General features: G+C 47.1%; 1 protein-coding gene across 1 annotated transcript in view; it reads left to right on the forward strand.

Annotated features, from left to right (window-relative positions):
- LOC147618817 (uncharacterized) overlaps positions 1–19,014 on the forward strand; it is a 56,113-nt gene extending 37,099 nt beyond the window's left edge. The window contains exons 11-12 of the mRNA XM_086773890.1: positions 18,291–18,456; positions 18,538–19,014. Coding sequence (XP_086630016.1) covers positions 18,291–18,456; positions 18,538–18,635 — 264 coding nt within the window. The 3' untranslated portion in view covers positions 18,636–19,014. The remainder of the gene's footprint in view (positions 1–18,290; positions 18,457–18,537) is intronic.
- The last annotated feature ends 495 nt before the right edge of the window (positions 19,015–19,509 follow it).

The following is a 19,509-nucleotide window of genomic DNA, read 5'->3' on the forward strand; positions in this document are numbered from 1 at the left end:
GGCGCCCAAGGGGCAATCTTCATATATGAATCTAGATGAGGACATATGGGAGTTCTCCAGGGAGGGAGATGCTATCATACTTGGGGACTTTAATGCTCGAACGGCTCAGTACTAGACCTCCTTCTTTGACACTTCGGAGGAGATGTTGAGAGAGATAGATGTGGAGGAGATGTGTTTGACCCGGAGATCACAGGATGAGGTGGAGTGTACTGAGTATGGGAGATACCTCTTGGAGATGTGGACTGCACATGGGCTGGCCGTTTTCAATGGCCTAGAGAGGTATCAACTTGCCAGTGGCTTTACTTGCTTTCCACACAGACATGGGGCCAGCACAGTGGATTATGTTTTAGCCTCGCAAGCCTTCATCCTGAGTATCTAGGATTTTGCGATTGGCCCCAGGCCCATCGGAGTTACAATGGATCATGCACTTCTCTCCTTTACGGTGGATTTCCACTACAGTACCCGCCAGGTTGGGCAGTCCTCCTATCACCTGAGATATACCTTCTGTAGAGAGACTGATGGAGTATACACTGCAGAGATCTACAGCTTGTTGAGTGCAGAGGATCCACAGAGGCCATTAGCAGAGCTCACACAGATCCTAACAGAGGCTTTACATACAGCTGCAGCGACGGCCTTCCCACACACGCAGCCCACAGTACACCACGTCCTGGGAGCATGCCCTAGAATAGTTGGTATGATGATGACTGTAGGGAGCTCAGAGCCCGGCTACAGGCCACAGGTGTTACTACATATAGACAGTCACGCATCATCTTCCGATGCCTCATTCGGTGGAATAAGAGAGCATTCTTAGCTCGGCTGGAGAGAGACATGTATCAGCTGTTTTTGAGTCAAGATTCTGGGGAGGCCTCGAGATTGCTTAGAGAGCACCCCCCGCCTCCGGCCATTACCTCTCCAGATACATGGGGCGAGTATGCAGCCTCCCTCTACACAGTACCAGAGCAGCCACCACTACCGAACCCTCCAGAGCCCTGTCCACCCACTTCTACCTTCTTCACAGCAGAGATGGTGAGGAGGGCCATCAACAGATTGCATACAGGGAGGGCACAGGATCATGAGGGCATTGTATCCGAGCATTTCATACATGCTAGATATATGATTGCAGACTTGCTAGCTCTCATGTTTAATAGAGCCATGTGTGAGGGGTTTTCTGGGACTTGGAGTACTTCCACGATTGTGCCGGTACTCAAAGTCTGGAGATCCGAGCCTGCCGACTAACTACCGCACCATTATGATTGGTCACTCGCTAGCCAAGCTATATGCCTCTATTCTTGAGCAAGAGTTGAGCAGATGGGCAGAGAGACAAGGGGTCCGAGCTCAGGGACAGGCCGGTTTCAAGAGGAGATTCTCTACTTTGGATCATATCTTTATCCTCAGGGTTATCATTGAGGAGGGCAGAGCACATGAGAGGAGGATCTACTGTGGCTTTGTGGATTTCCGCAAGGCCTTTGACACAGTGCCCAGAGCTAGACTGATGCGCAGAGCTGCAAGACTTGGGGGTTCCATGTGAGCTCATTTGGGGTATTATGGCACTTTATGAGACAGTAGTTGGGCAGGTGCGGACTTCAGAGGGTCTCTCCCAGCCAGTACACTCCACTATAGGGGTGAAACAGGGCTGCCCGCTCTCTCCGACTCTATTTGGACTATACATTGATGAGATCTCTGATTATATTGGGACACGAGGTGACAGAGGAGCCCAGTTGGTTGGCACTTGGATACCTCTGCTCTTATATGCTGATGATATTGTGCTTACAACAGATTCACCAGAGGGTATGTAGAGGCACTTGGATGCTTTACATGCTTATGCACAGGACAGTGGGCTCTCAGTTAACCGTGGTAAGACCAAGGTTATGGTGTTTAATACTACAGCTCAGTGGGTCTGGAGATTAGCGCCTATTTTCACATATGGGCAGGAGACAGTGGAGTATGTTGACTCATACACATATCTTGGAGTGGTGTTCACTGGGCCCACATTTTCCATGAGGGGGGCAGCAGAGGCCAGACTGACTAGAGGATATGCAGCACTAGGAGGTCTAGAGAGGATGTGCTCACAAGTACAGTTTCAGGAGCCATGCACTAAGCTGTGGCTTTTTGACACGCTGGTCACATCGGTGATGCTATATGGAGTACAGATCTGGGGGCCTAGCCTAGATTGTCATAGTCGATCAGGATGCACATACGATGGATGGAGATCGATGGAGAGACCACTTGTGTCCATGATCTCCAAGATGATTCAGGCTAAGGCCTCGGTACCCCATGAGATTATCAGAGCCAAGATGGGAGCACCATCGATTGTAGTCGAGGCTCTTGCCAGATCAGTGTTGTCCTTCATTCATAGCACCTGGGAGCTTCCCCGACACCGGTATGCACGACTTGCTTTAGAGTCCTCTCATCAACTAGCCATGGAGGGAGACACTTCATGTTGGTATGCGTAGATAGCATCCTGGTTTGAGCTCCATGGCTTCAGTTTAGACAGACTTCCACCCTTCCAGTACTCTCTGGAGGCACCCTCTCTCACCTTGACACATTCTTAGATTAGTAGAGTCATCAGACAGGACCTCATTCAGTTGGACACTAGGAGGACATGGCTAGAGCCCTCATAGGAGTTGGGGATGAAGATGGCTTTCTATAGAGACCATCTTCTCCGCACCACTGAGGATGGCTTTATACTTAGACTGAGCTACATGGATACCCATCTGTCTCATGGATTGAGGTGCGCCATTGGGCAGATCCGCACCTCTTCACATCAGTTAGAGATAGAGATAGGCAGATTTAGAGGCATACCTCTAGGGGACAGGATTTGTCAGATTTGTTGGATAGAGCCAGAGACGGAGGAGCACTACATCTGTCTCGCTGCACAGCATATTATAAGATTCGAGGGCGCTACCATTGAGAGTCCATTATCAGGAGCTGGTGCCCGACTGGCAGGGAGTCCACACAGAGACAGATTACTGACTTCTTTAGAGGGACTACCCGGGAGGACATCCGACACACAGCCGACAGCCCAGTAGTAGCAGGCACCCCGTGGGACTCTAGTTGAGAGAGCTATCCAGTTGGGCAGATCCAGACGCCCGAGGATTCGCGGATCCTCACATCGGAGACGGTGCCTACACCGGAGGATTCAGAGCATCATTGCGAGGCATCGGGCTCGTTCGACCAGGCATCTCACTATGCTAGATATCTAGGCCATCCGGCAGAGACCCATTCTAGAGCTCCTAGGATGATTACCACTCCAGCCATATACTGTTGTACTCACTATCACTTTTGTACTCCCCCATATTCATGTATTCATGTATTCATGTATCCATGTACTCATGTACCCCATTTTGACTAGTAGCATTAGCTTCCCACTCTCCCTAGTTGCTGCTTCCGGATGCTCCCTACTGATGTATTGTAGGGCTAGATACTTACCTTCAGTTTTTTCTTTTCTTTTCCAGACAGTGTATCAGATGTCACATGGTTGTAACTTTGTTCTCATAGGTCACTTTGACCTTTTGAAGACGTTAATATAACTTTCTTTCTTTCTTTCTTTCTCTCTCTTTTTCTACACATATCTATCTATCTTGTGCGTTATCTTTGTCGCGAAAGATTGCTGACTTCTGTCCATTGAAGAACCGATTCTATTCATTAAACTTCCGCATGTTACATTGGTATTAGAGCCTTCTTCTTCAAATGTGAAGGTTCAACCAAAAAACTAGAAATTTCTTTCGCTTGTGTGGTTGGTTTCTAGACTGTGGAGGAGCACCCCTTTTGGTGTGACAGTTGGTTTTTAGCCTCCGGAAGCATCCGGAAAGTCTCCCACATGCATAGTGGATGGTTTTGTTGCGGTCCGGAAAGAATGTGACTATTCCCACTATGATGAACTTCGACAAAGAGAGAACAAAGAAATCCGGAACAAGGAGCACCAAGCAATCCTTCGGGGATTGCAGACATGAATGTGCAGGAGATGTTTCAGACTATGATGTGAGCAATGTTCCAGACCATGATGCGAGCATTCGCAACTAGAACACCAAGTAGGAAGAGCAAAAGGCATAGATCCTGGAAGAAAGAACCCGTACTCCAGCCCCTTCTTCTCCGTCTACTCCTCTCTCTCTCTCTCTCTCTCTCTCTTCTCCGTCCTATAGGTCAGATGTGGCCTCTAAAGGACGTTAATATAGTTTTCTTTCTTTTCTTTCTTTCTTTCTTTCTCTCTCTCTCCCTATTTTGTTGTTGTTAAGAAGAATGATATTGATAGTGTTCTTGGCTAGTTGGTATTTAGAGGATGAGGCCATCCCATGGTGGACTCAGTGGGCTCATGCTTACACCAGATTTGGTATGGTAGCTTATGTCTGGGATGAATTCATCTTAGATCTTAAGCGGGGGGAAGTGCGTATGTTTTGGCCACCCACCTTCGAGGAGGCACTCTCGCTTGCATAAGGTGCTGAGATGAAGTACAATGGAGAAAAGCCCAAGACTTCCCAGCCTTCCACTCCCAAGGCGCCCGCCTCGGGGAGACAAGGCCAGAACCAGACGGTGTCTTCCCCAAGATAGAGCACGGGAGCCTTTCGCTCCAAGAACTTGACTAATGCGCCCAAGCTTACTCCAGACTAGAAAGCTTAGACAGGCAAGACTGGTGGTAAGCTCAATCTAGAAGAAACAGCCCGATATAAGGAGGGTAGGTGTTTCTTTTGTCATACAAATGATACACTTCTAAGGATTGTCCAAAGAAGACTACGACTTCTCAGACTACCACCCGAGCCTCCACGGCTTTCGTGGGTGAGCCCTGCTCCCACACAGATCCCAACGGTCGTTCTTCGGACCATGGTTCTTCGATTGGTGCAATCATTAGCCGAGAGCTCGAAGGTAAGCACAAGGGCGACCTGGACCAGGAGTTTGAGTGAAATGAATTGCTCAAGACATTTGGCTACATAGGTGGCAAGAGAGTTAGTGTCTTGTTTGATAGTGGCAGCACGGAGGATGTGGTCACGGAACAGGCCGCTCGGCGAGCCCAGTTCCTGTTGACTTCGGTAGACAAGAAGGTAGCGGCATTTAGCATAGGCATGACGGTTGACTTTGGTAGACAAGAAGATAGAGGGTTTTAGCACAAGCATGACGCGAGCATCAAGTTTGAAGCTCAAGGTGCTAAACTAGTTATTCAGGGCATAGAATTTCTGCGAGATTTTATGGATGCCCCTCTTGTAGGAGTAGACATTATTTTGGGAATTGAGTGGTTTCATAAGTTCCAGCCAGACATTGATTGGGTTAGTCACACTTTTCGGATTACCCAAAATGTGTCCAAAGCCCGAGTAATCATTAAGTGTGAGCCAAGGATCCCGAACTTTCCTCGCATAAGCCACATGCAGGCTAAACGAGAAATACAAAAAGGCACACAATGTGCAGTGATTTTTATCCAGACTGCCTAGACTGTGTGGCCAGCTCTCCCCCGTCTAGATTGGAGGATCACAAACTTGTGGAGCCACGTTTGACACAAGTAGCAATTGGGCAATCAAAGCCTCAGGAGCCAAAAGTAAGAATGGGCCAAACTTGTACTCCATCTCTAGCTCGGTGGCCACGAACGAGTATGAGAGACTTGTCTATTAGTCTCCTCTAGCTCTTTGTAAAGCTCCGCATATATGGTCTCCTCCTCTGCATTACGCTCCTTGTGGACACTTTTAAGAGTGCCCACCATCAACTTGAATTCGTTGACGTTTATCTACAAGTTTGTAATTGATTAGGGCCCTTGAAAGTTACAATAAATCCACAAGTTACAGCATATTTCAGTTGTCCTAAGAGTTAGAATCTCTGAACAAGTTAGTATTGATCTCCTCCCAGGCTCGGATCCCCTGAGCAAGTTTCCATACCGCCTGTCCAAGGCAATGGAAACGGAGTTGGACTACCAACTCCAAGAGTTGTTGCAGGCTGGCTTCATATGCTCTAGTGTGTCACCATTTGCTGCCGTGGTCTTGTTTGTCATGAAAAAGGATGGTTCTTCCCAATTGTGTGTTGATTATCGTGCACTCAATAAGCCGACAATAAAAAGCAAGTTATCTATGCCTCGGATTGATTACATTTTAGAGAGATTGAATAATTGCCAAGGTATTCTCAAAATAAGATTTGAAAAGTGGGTACCAGCAGGTTCGGATTATTGAGAGGTACATCCCCAAGACAACCTTCTATACAGAATGGACCCATTATGAGTTTGTGGTCATGTCTTTTGACTTGACGAATGCCCCAACCACATTCAACCGCATTTAACTGCATTTAACCGCACGATGATGTGGAGATTCAGGGACTATGAGTTCATATTTTTGGATGACATACTTGTATTTTCAGCTACGATGGAGTAGCATGACATTGATGTGGAGAAGGTTTTGAAGTTGCTGGAAAGCAACGAACTCTACGTCAATGAGAAAAAGTCGGAGTTTTATCTATTCGAGGTTCACTACCTTAGATACATTATCAGTGCCGAGGACATCCGACTTGACCCAGCCAAAGTGGCAGAGATAGTCAATTGGGAGATACTGGAGATAGCTTATGATATTCGATTGTTTGTGGGCATATGCCAGGCATATTCCACCCACATCGACAAGTTCTTTGATCTCTCAATGGAACTTACAGATCTGCTTAAGGGTGTGTCAAGACTAGAAGGCAACAGATCTGAATGACTCCACGAGCTTTGGAGGCATTCAAGAACCTCAAGGTGGCCTTGTCAGAGGCTCCTTGTCTAGCACTGGCTTCGTGGGATGAGCTGTGCCAGATAATCACCAATGTGAGTAACATCGTGTTTGGAGCTGTTTTACAGTAGAATGGCCATCCAGTAGCTTACATGTCTCGTAAGCTGCTACCTGCAAAAAAGAATTACTCAATCTATAACAAGAACTTTTCATAGTGATTTAGGTCCTGAGACATTGGAAGCATTTCCTTTATGGGTGAAACCTTGAGGTTCGCACCTAACCGGCGTCAAGCATTGTAGTGGATTCAAACAACGCCAAGTGCACAATGGAGTGACCGTCAACTCTGTTGGAGCCAAATTTTCTAGCAATTTGGTGGCATGATTGAGTACCTTTCAGGAAAGGCCAATCCAATGGCCGATGCTTTGAGCAATGACTATGATAATTGATTCAGACCACTAGACTAGACCTTGTTGAAACGGGACTAGATGATATGAAGCACACGATTGGCCAAAGATGAGGTAGAACATGTTCACCTATGTGCAATGTTGTCCTATTTGACAGAAAGTGAAAGCGTCTCATGGGAAGAAAGCAAGATTGCTTCAACCACTGCCTATTCTTTCTCCAGGTAAGCATAACACGCAAGCAGTGTTTGGAAAACCATTCCAGTCTATTGACTTGAACCTCGTCTTCAGTCTCTGAAGCGAACAGATTCACGGAGTCTTACAAGGAAATCTTGGAATCAGTCAAACATAGGCTAGCTAAAGCGCAGGAGGCCTATACTCCACATGCCAATAAAGATAGAAGGGGTGTGAAATTCTCAAAAGGAGATTGGATATATCCTCACTAGAGGAGGATATCTTAGAGCTCCCACCAAAATCCCCATTGTAAGAACATTGCTCTCATCATCATAATTGGTTGCCTGATATCATAATTGCCGACGAAGACTCCGCAATGGAAGCATCCTCAACTCTAATTGCTACGGGGATAGAGCTCCTAACTTAGTGGTTACCTGTGCTAGAATCCTCAAAGCTACTCTTTGTAGGTGAGGCTGTTGGTACGCAAATGACTCCCACCAAAAGAGAGGCTTCACCATAGAATCCCTCCAACATACCTCATTAGCGAATGCAAGGCCCCTCCGATCGTTATAGTTGATGAGCTCCTGTAAGAACTGAAATTGTCCATCTGGTAATGCTTTCGGTAAGAAAGCATTCCTAGTTGAAAGCAACTCGTGATTTGTGAAAAGTGATAGTGTTTTGTAGGCAAGATGCAACAAAGCAGCAAGGCCATGGATAGGCCTCTTCATCTACTTCCATCTCTTCTCCACGAGTGCCAAGATAGCATCGTGTCGAGGAATAGCCTCAAGGGGATGACGTTAGTGGGGATGTCGTAGTATCTAGTTCATACTATGCATGATGGAGTTCATGGTTTATTGTCTTGTGGATGACTACCATGAGGTTATAAATTGCACTTTCTTATAAGATGAATTTGGGCATGTTCTTGGATTCATCTAGGTATAGCCTCAAGGAGATCACTGAATTTTGAAATAAAGAAAGAATATATTATATGAGAAAAAAGAAAGAATAAGTATTTAGATTTATCATTCTATATTAGTTTATTGAATTATTCTTATTTACCTTCTTAGCATATACTCTGGATCAAGCTCATCTAGGACTGTGGTGCGATGAATCTCGGCAATGGCCTCTCTCATAAAGTGACTAAGGAGTCCCATAGTAGCCCCCTCTATGTTTGTCATGTGTAAAACCCTATACAAGGGAGTAATCGCAATGACTATGACCTGGCACCATAAGTCCTCTCACAAGCATAGCCATTGAATGGCTCTTGCCTCATCGATACGCAAAGGTATCTCACTTGTATTCATTCTCGCCACTCCGTCGAAACCACTGTTACTTGGAGCTTAGGCATCATATCATAAAGGCACTCTAGAAGAAGCCACATGCAGGCAAAGCGTGTTGAGGAGGGCTTCTTCATGTCCAAGTGTGTGATGGCGGAAGGTAGCGAGGGCCTTTACCTGCTGACCGAAAAAAGTGACAATATGATTGGTTTGTGTCACCACAATCTTCACCCACTCTAACTTGCCTAGTGCCTCTCACTGCCTTGCCTCCATAAGCAAGTCAAGGCAATGAGAGGCACAAGGAGTCCACACTATGGACTTGAACTCCACCTCAAGAAAACACCCCATCTTGCGGCGAGTGGACGCATTGTCCGTAACCACTTGAACCACATTTTCAGGGCTAACCCACAAGGATGATGGATGCATGAAATTTGAATGAGAATATGGAAAATAAATGAGACTTGAAAGTTGAAACTTGAGTAAAAGGCAAAGGCTAAAGCTTCAAACTCAAAATTGTATTTCACCTGGATTATGGCTTGTCAAATGTGGCGATAGTTGAAATCACTCGAGGTTTTCTTCCCTGCCTTTTCGGCATCCACAGCCTGCAAGAAGTAAGTGTCAAGAGGGCAAGACACTAGAATGTTGAGGATGCCTTTCTTCTTTATATTGGTACATCGGTCAGAGAGGATGGAACACCCATACTTCACCCATTCCGTTTGGATGGGCTCGTGGGCATAGTCACGTGGAATGGGGAACGGGAACGGGAATGGGAACGGGAACGAAGGCGGACTTCAGAACGGGAAACCGGTTCATTTGTGCTCGGAATGGGAACGGAAACGACACATCATCATGAGATAGAGTTAGATAAGAATGAGACAGTAATTATCTTGGGAACAAGTTACAAGATAGACAAATAGAGTAAAGAATGCAATAAATTTATAGCGTACAAACTAGGAAAACCTTCAAAGAGAACAATTTTCAAAAGTAGCAGCAGCTAGCCATGTTCATAGATTTCTCATGAAGAGAACAAGGGTACAACAGAGGGCTTGGATAACTAAGGAAATGAATACAAAGAGCTATCAAGGCACTCTAAAAAGGAGAATGTCAAATAGAGCTTAGAATATCATCCGAACTCTCATTCGTGGCTGCATTGTGAGCTGGTGAAGCCGGAAGCTCATCGGAATGTGAATCCGAATCTCCCTTCATGGATATGAAGCTCTCATTGTCAAGATTACCACTTGCACATTGAGCCAAAAGGTGCAAGTTGGCTGCCACATACACCAAATCATTTGTTCTAGTTGTTAGAAGGCGGTTCCTCTTCTTCGAGGCAACATGGCTAAAGACACTCCATAGTTGCTCAATAGGAGAGAAACTTGCATTCTTACTAAGAATGCGGATGGCAAGACGTTGAAGACTTGGAGTTGCTGCTCCATAATCCTCCCACCAAAGAGGTCCTCCCACGTGTCATGTTCGCTTATGCATTTGCAAAACTGAACTTTCCAGCTTTACTCCTATACAAGGAGAGAAAGAAAGAAAGAAAGAAAGCTGTATTAACGTCTACTAGAGGCCGAACTCGACCTATGAGAGAGAGAGAGAGAAAGAAAGTTATATTAACGTCTACGGAAGACCCCAAGGGCCTATGAGACCAAAAGTAATACAATGGTACCATGGATATATTGAGCCATGGAAAACTGAAGGAAAAAGTAAAATGAAAACATCTGACTGTACATATGATCAGCAGCAGATGATCCCGTGTAGAGTGAGATATGCTGTGATTAGCTAATGACGATACCCGCCTCGGCCAGAACCGATCCAATGGTGGAGTGAATGTCAGGCCTCTGTGATGGGAGCGTGACATGTCGACGGAGAACCTCACGAATCTGTCTCTGTGTGGTGGAGGGTCCTGATGCTTTGGGTCGGGGACGTCTGGCTCGCAGAATGGATCGAGCTCTCTCACTAAGAACTCCTCTTGGGCGTGGAGCTGGAGCGTGGGTACGGGTGGTGGGCTCTGATGTCGTAGTAGAGGAACTGTTGTGGGCAGTGGATTCCAATGTGGATGTATTAAGCGTCAACTAAAGACCCAATGGGCCTATGAGACCAAAGTGATACAATAGTGTCCATGGCATATCTCATCATGGAATGGAAAATAAAACATAAACATAGCTATCTCATTGGGGTGATACAAAATTGTCCATGGAAACTCATCATGGAATACTTACAACATAGAAACATGAGAGCAGCATCAACTCCGAGTTGATGGTATACCACTCTCCAAAATATCAAGCGTGGGGCTAATGAATATGGCCGAGAGGTCTCCCTCAGCTATGTCATGCGGAAAGGTAGCTCGATGGTGGTGGAGCATGTCCTAGATCTGGAGCTGATGAGGTGATCATGGCCGACGGGGGAGGGCTGTTGGTGGGGGGAGGGGGTGGGTGAGGGGGGCAGGGGCATTGGGCACCCTGGAGTGCGGAGGCACAGTTTGAGGTAAATCCTCTCGGGCGAGGTAGGTTAGGAGCAGCTCGTGTAGGGTCCACAAGATCCACTATATCGGTGCCCTCTACCTCCTGGGTCCGGAAGAAACTGGTGATGGCTGGCTGGTGAGGGAGGGGGCGGGGTGGCTGGGCCCGAAGCTTTCTAAAGAAGGTGTCCCTGTGTCTACGGAGCTCAAATCCCTCACGAAATAGACAGTGAAACCTCACGCAGATCTCATAGTATACTGGGCAGCGACATATGTAATACTCCTCCGTCTCAACTTGTGTGGCATAATCGGCAGATCCTCTACTCTCTGGGTCTTCGTATGAGCATCTCGGCTCTAAAGATGCGCTTAGCTCTACCTGTCTCCACTCTGAGGCGGTGGGATGAAACCCGTATCTGGCCAATCGCAATCCGCATGGCATGGGACATGTGAACACTCAAGTAGCCCGGCTGCTGGATGAATCCATCCTCATTGAGTGTGAGGAAGTGATCTCTGTAGGAGTGCATCTTCGTGGGGAGCTCCAAAGGTGTGATCCATGTGCAATGGGTGTAGAGGCTGAGAAGATCTAACCGGATAACCCGGTTGGTATCCTCGTGAGAGAGCCGGAGAAAAGGGGAGTCCAAATTGTACTGAAGAGGGGTAGGAGGTCCATGTGGAGCCCATAGACTGAGAACCAAGTGGAATCTAGTGCATACCATACTCGAGAGTGGCCTTCAAATGCTAGCTGTCTTGAGGACTCTAGGGCAAGCCTTGGGTACCTGTGGGGATCCATGTGACTGATGCGATGGAGGTATGTGGTTGTCTAGAAGAGTGCATCCACTATGATCGGGGCTGCAGCAAACTATGCTTGGATAATCTGGTGTGGGATTGATGGTTTGCTGTGGATCATACGGGAGAACATCATGACCTGGGGCCTCTCAACTTGTTGCTAATCTTCATTGGGTAAATCTGGCCCCCAAAAGGCTGCTCCATACATCTAGGCTGGTGTGACGAGGGTGTCAAAAAGCCAACCCTTCGTCTTGGGCTCTTGGAAATGTGCTTGGAAGCACTGCCACTCAAGTGAGCTCAAGGTTGCATAACCCCGTGTCACTCTGGCATGTGTTGCGGGAAGCACGGTGAAGCTTGGGCCACTGAAATTGACACCAAGGTAGACATAGGATGAGACAATCTCCACAGGATCCCCTCTATATGTGAAGCTCAATCTGGATGTGAAGGAGCGAGAGGTATTGAAGACCATTACCTTGGTTTTACCGAGTGGAGAAGTCTTGTAAGGCATCCAACCATCTTTGAAGCCCCTCGTCTGAGTCTAAGAGGAGGACGATGTCATCTACATAAAGTAGTATGGGAATCAATATGCCTGCCAGTGTGGGACTAGCCCTGCCTAATCTGTCAATGAAGTCGAGATCTCATCAATGTAGAGGCTGAAAAGAGTGGGTGATAGAGGGCAGCCTTGTTTCACCCCAATAGTCCTGGAAATCTCCCATGATGTACCTCTTGGGGCTCTCACTCGTCCGGTGATGGACTCATAGAGGGTGATGATGCTCCAAACCATGTCAGATGGGACTCCTATCTCTTGTAGATGGTGTAGAAGGTGGGACTCCTATCTCTTGTAGATGGTGTAGAAGGTGGGCTCGGGGTACAGTATCAAAAGCTTTGCGGAAATCCACAAAATAGCAATAAATCCTCTGATGTCGTGTTCTACCCTCCTCGATGATGGCACGGAGGGTGAAGATGTGGTCAAGGGTAGAGTAGCTCCTTCGAAAGCCAGCCTGTCCTGAGGCTCTGCATCCTTGGCTCTGTGCAAATGAACTGAGCTCCGCTAACACTGATCCATAGAGTTTGGCCAATGTGTGGCCAATCATGATTGTCCTATAATTATTAGGATCAAGTGGATCTCTGGCTTTGAGGATGGGGGTGATGGTGTTGGTGGACCAAGAGGGTGGAAATCCTTCACAAAGGGCTCTACTGAACATGTAAGCTAATAGGGGCGCCAAGGTGTCGTCGGCATGCGAGATGTACTTGGCAGTGAGTCCCTCATGATCCTGGGCTCACCCATTGCATAGTCTACGAATGGCTTTGAGGACCATGCCCTTTGTGAAGAAGGTGGAGGTGGTGGGACGGGGATCTGATGGTGGGGGTAGGGGTGGCTGATGGGGGATATGATAGAGGGAGCGTGCATAGGAGTGCCATGTGTCCGGGCAGGTGATAGGTGTGGGAGGGCGATGTTCTCGGAGTTTCCTCTAGGCCTCTTTGCAGTTCGGCCCTAAGAAAACTCGGTATAACTCATCCTCTTACCGAGCGTAGAACTCCCGTTTCTTGCATTGGGTGAGCCGTTGAGAAATCCGTTGTGCTTGGCGCTTCGTGATTTGCCCAATCCATACCTCATGCTTAAGACGAGAGCATGTGGCCGGACATTCGTCATCATACCAACAGTTCTGGGGCATGGAACTGCAAGGTGGCTTGGCGGTAGACCGTCATGTGCAGATGAAAGAAGTGGTGGCGGATGTGTGGAGTATGGTGGTGAGCTATGATGTGAGGGTGGATAGGGGGACAATAGGTTCCACATCCTGGAGTTGGCGGTAGATGTGGTTGGAGTAAACAAGGTCAAGCTTATGATCAAGAAGGACCTAAGTGTAATGTGAGATGGGGGGTGGTGGCGGAGGGGCGGGTGGTGTGCAAGTAAGAGTGAAACAGAGGTAGGCATGGGCAGCCTCAAAAGGGGGTGAGGAGATGGAGAAGTCGGGGACAAGGTGTGCCAAAGCTGGAGATCCCATAAGGTAGTCCACTGTGCTAGTATCTCCTGAGTGAGGGAAGGAGGTGAGGGTGTCGGAGGAGGGCCATCGAGACATCACGTTATAGATAACGAGACCATGTGCAGCTCCCAGCTCTAAGAAATATCTCCCATACACCGTGACCTCCTCATGGTCTTGTGATGATCTCTGTAGCTCTGTGTCAGTGATGTCCAGCTCTTGTAGTCTGATAGGGTCGTCCAGATCGAGTAGTGGGACCTGTTGACTTCCCGTCCTGGCATTGAAATCCCTAAGCAAGAGGACTTCCCCCAGATGTGAGAGCTCCATAATATCCCCATATAATGGTAAGTACGATGACTGGCCATGCTGTGCGGCGTAAGGGGAGTGGTGTGGTGCAAAATAACATATAGCAATGTGGATGACTCTGTCACTGCTAAGCTGTAGCTGCACCCAAAGATTCCATGCATCCTCGTCCTTCCGAGCGATGCTAAGAATCTGTCGAAGATGGGATCTAAAAAGGACAACTACCCCTCCAGAGCCACGTACTCCTCTTGATGTGCGGGTCTCGCCTCGAAAAGCAGACTCCCACTCATATATGTATGGTAAACCCCTCTTAGGGCTTTGATGAGTCTCCGTATAAAAAATGACATCCTTGCTTGTGAGAATCTCGCTCAAGCCTCTTGGATTCGACCACAACATGCCATTGCAGTTCTATATTGCCAACCTCAGATGTTTGGTCTCATAGACCCCGCGTCCCTATTTGGGACGGTGCTCAGTGATAATGACCCTACCATCTTTGTAGATAGCCCACTTGCCTGCACACACACACACACACACACACACACACACACACACACACACAGAGTAATGAAATCAAATGATATATTAACCTCTTCAGAAGGCCAAAATGACCTATGAGACCAAAAAGGTTACAACAATTGGTGGATCTGATACAATGTCTGTGTAAGAAAAGCTAAAAACAACTAAACTGAAACAACTATGAGGAAAAGTATGGTACTAGGAGCTCCTAATGGATAACATCTGGGAGGAAAACTCTAGCAACAAAGGTAAGCATCATACACATCACTATCCAAAGATGTCTCTCATCGGTCGATGGCGAATATCCTTAATGTCCTCCATGGTGAGTACTCTGACTGGACGTCTCCCATGCCGTGCTAGTATGGACCTGATCCTCTGTTGTAGTTTCCGCCGGTGTCGAAATGGGCCTCTCATCTTGGGGCACCTGGACCGCCCCAGCTCTATAGCCTGATCAATCAGTGTACCTCTGGTGCGGCTATACTCTGGGGCTATCTGCAATGCCTGCTGGCCTGACTGCTCAATCTCTGGTTGAAAGAAGTCTGTAATCTGCCTCTGTAGGTGTCTCTCCCTCTCTGATCCCCTCCCTCTCAAGAGACCCTCTCTATGTCTACGAAGCTCCAGCAAGAATAATCCGAGGCATCTCTGATCCTGGTATCTCATGACTCTAGAAAGTGGTCCGAAACCCTCTCTAAACAGGCAGTGAAAACGGCCTCGTATCTCATAATATACTGGACAGTGACATATGTAATGTAACTCTGTCTCTGGCTCCATTTGGCACAGCTGACAAATCCTGGCCTCAGCTGGTACTCCTCTGAATCTTCCAGTCTCAATCTCTAGCGGGTGTGAGGATGTGCGCATCTGACCAATAGCACACCGTACCCCATGAGAAAGATGAGTATCCATGTAGCTGGGTCTAATCACAAACCCATCCTGCGTGAGCTGGAGAAGATGATCTCTATAGAAAGCCATCTTCGTACCAAGCTCGTGTGTCGGCTGTATCCATGTCCTCCTAGTGTCCAGCTGAATCAAGTCCTGCCTGATAAGTCTGGTAATCTCTGCCCGTGTGAGAGAGAGGGAGGGTGCATCGAGGGAGTACCGAAATGGAGGTAGCCTGTCCATACTAAAGCCATGCAGTTGGAACCAAGCTATCATCTGTGCATACCAACATGATCCGTCTCCCTGTGATGCCAACTGTCGTGAAGACTCCAGGGCTAAGCGAGCATATCTGTCTCTAGGGAGAGCCCAAGTGCTATGTATAAAGGAGACTGATCGAGTGAGTGCCTCTACTACCAATGGGGGGGCAGCCATCTCTGCACAGATGATATCATGTGGTACGGAGGCCTTGGCCCTAATCATCTGGGAAATCATAGAAACCAAGGGCCTCTCCATACGTCTCCATCCATCAGTGCTACAGCTCGGCTCTGGTGATCCACTGAGGGTCCCCATATCTCCACTCCATACAGCATGGCTGAAGTGACCAAAGTGTCAAAGAGCCAGAGCTTTGTTCGAGGTTCCTGAAACTGAACCTGCGAACACATCCTCTCTAGTCTCCCCAATGCTGCATAAGCTCTGGTCAATCTGGTCTCCGCTGCTCTCCTCAAGGAAAATAGTGGGCCACTAAAAACCACACCAAGGTAAGTATATGCATCTGTATACTCCACTGTCTCCTGACCATATGTAAAGGTGGGTATTGACCTCCTAACCCACTGTGCTGTGGTGTTAAACACCATCACCTTCGTTTTACCAAGGTTAACAGACAATCCACTGTCCTGTGCAAACGTGTGCAATGCATCCAAATGACGCTGCATCCCCTCTAGAGCATCTGAGATCAGCACAATATCATCAGCATACAATAACAGCGGAATCCATGTCCCTGCTAGCTGTGCTCCTCTGTCACCCTCTTGCTCTACATAGTCCGGAACCTCATCCACATACATCCCAAATAAGGTGGGAGAAAGGGGACAGCCCTGTTTCACCCCAATAGTGGAGTGAACCATCTCAGATATACCCTGAGTAGTACGTACCTGCCCCACAACTCTCCTGTATAAAGCCATGATTCCCCAAATCAGCTCTGTGGGCACTCCCATCTCCTGTAGTCTGTGCATCAGTCTGGCTCTCGGTACTGTGTCAAAAGCTTTGCGGAAATCCACAAAGCAACAATAAATCCTCTTGCCATATAATCTGCCCTCCTCAATAATAGCTCTGAGTGTCAAGATATGATCAAGAGTGGAGAAACCTCTCCTGAACCCTGCTTGCCCTGATGCACGTATGCCCTCTCTCTCTGCCCATCTACTCAACTCCTGCTCAAGAATAGATGCATATAATCTAGCCAATGTGTGACCAATCATGATGGTACGATAATTCCCAGGAAGCACGGGATCCCCTGACTTGAAGATAGGCACAATCGTGGACATATTCCAAGTCTCAGGAAAACCCTCACACATGGCTCGGTTAAACATCATAGCAATAAGCTCTGCAAGCATAGCTCTGGCATGAATAAAGTGCTCTGCTACCAAACCATCATGATCATATGCTCTCCCAGTCCTCATCCTGTCAATAGCTTTCCTTACCATCTCAGCAGTAAAGAAAGCACATGTCTTTGGGCATGGCTCCGATGGGTCTGGCAGGGGCAACTGTCCTGGTGCTGTGTACAGGGATGCTGCATACTCACCCCAAATCTCTGTGGAGGTAATGGCTGGTGATGGTGAATGCTCATGGAATAGTCTCCATGCGTCGCGTGAGTCCTGACTGAAACGCAGTGGTAAGGGCAGGGAGAAAGTGTGTGCTGGTGGGGGGAAGGGGGTGCACTCAAGCGTGCAAGGGGAAGAGAGGGAAGCAGTCTAGCCGGAGGCACTCCTGAGCTCAGCTCTCCTTTTAGGAACATTTGGTTAACCCCTAGTCCATTGATCATGGTTGCATAGAATGAGGAACGTGATTGTAGTACAGACGGGGAATGGGACGGTAGGAACGCATGATGTTCAAATATATACATAATCATGAGAAAATAAGAACGGGAACAGTTGAAAGGAAACAGGAATAGTAGAGAATGAAAAATGGTGTTTCCCCGTTCCATAGGGCCGGAATGGTCTTTTCCTGCAACTATGCCATTAATAAGTGTTAACATACCTGCCTTGGCTTCGGTTGGATATACATGAACATATCAGCTCCCATATGAGCTTTTTTGTCATTTCGCCCACGAAATCTTGTGTTTGAATGTGCACTATCTGAGAGCTTGTTCTCTTTCTTTTATTAAGTGGTGCAACACTCTTAAAGTAGCGTGACAGACAGGCTCCAGTATTGTGGAACCTAGTGTCCTTCCAAATCCAAGTGGAACGCCTCATGCTAGGATTCTTGAAAGCTTGAAAGGTGATGATATCCAATTGTCCAGTTAAGTTTTCAGAACTATCCTTTGTTGTATGTGAGAGCTACCTTGGCAAGAGTGAATGCATTTCTTTGCCCTGATGCGGGCTTTGCAAAGCTTGCAGAGGCGGTGTAACCAAACCTATACCTTGGGCACTAGAAGAATGTGTTATACCTGTGAGACTCCAGGTCTTTAATCATGCTTTATTATCCGCTTGGCTTAATTGATTGTTTCCAACTCACCTTTTGAACATACAGGTGATATACCTGACATATCCTACTCAATATGACGGGGTAAAAGACAAATTCTTGATCCTAACAGTCATGTTGCATGAATTTAACGTAAAGTTTTGGCATTGCAGAACTTTCCAAAAGAGATGTTCTTTGTCCTGAGAACAATACACATTTTACGTGGGCTGAGTGTCGGCATGGGGATCTCTTATTCTTGTGCCGAGGAATGGAGAGAACTAGCAATGGATGCCGTGTCTGCATTAAATGAAGCTGAAACAACAATCCTTCCACTTGAACGTGAGTTGCCTCATATCAAGTCTAAAATAGTTGGCTTTCAAATGACACTTATGGTAACTACTACTTGATCACTTTTTGCAGAAAAATACAGTTCAAGCATAAAACACCCAAGGGAGCTGATTTGGGAGAGAAGGAAGAGAAGTAGACAGCTTTTGTGGTTCAAGTTGAGTGTGACGTAGTCCCTCTTCTCCTGTGTGGTACAGCATACAGTAGCAGTGGAGAGGAGGCATGTGATAGCCTTGATCTTGTTACCTTCGAAAATCTTATGACATTGACACATACTTTAGCAGGATACATTTGACTCACCAAAAATTTTGGTGTGTAAAATCATTCTATTAGTCACTCACCATGGTGGAGCAGTTGAGCTAACACTGGCTGGGTTGCTCTCGTTGGACACCTTAGTGTTTTTTTAATCAGTTAGCTTTCTAGACATGCTTGCATGTGCATTTCAGTAAAAGAGGTCGGAACATTTTCAAGTTTGATCGGCCTAGTGAGAAAACTAGTCACGTGTATATGTCATTTTTGACAATAAGTAATACACAATAATTCCCTTGCAATAGAATACTTGTGAGCTCTTCTCTTCTCTACTCTTGCTTGCTTGTATGCTATTGGATTCACGCATGGTGCTAGATAATTATTTGCTTGTAGGTTTCCCTCTTCCATTAGCTTTTTCTTTCCTCTCCTTTTGTGAGAGAACCATCATGAAGGACACTCTCACGAGGTGCCTACATGACCATTCACGACATTTACATCACTGCACGCGGGTAGATTCTACAACGGGACTACACCGACTAGTCCACACCTACCCACTCCACTTCGCATGTTCACATTATTGATCGCATGTACATAGTACTTTAGTACTTATGTTGTATTTTCCTTATCTTTTATTAGAACCCTTAAGAGAGCTCTCTCCACCCTATGCATTCTGATGTGACGATGGAGTGATGACGTTAATAGACGAGCTAGCATGGCTACGTAGGGAAGGTGCAAGTGTGGCTCTAAGGTGAGGTCTAACGACACTTGTTTCGGCAAGGCTAAGGTAAGCTCTTGACT

This window comes from Cibotium barometz, chromosome 34 (genome assembly GCF_041138505.1).
Source record: "Cibotium barometz isolate CiBa-2024 chromosome 34, ASM4113850v1, whole genome shotgun sequence".
NCBI lineage: Eukaryota > Viridiplantae > Streptophyta > Polypodiopsida > Cyatheales > Cibotiaceae > Cibotium > Cibotium barometz.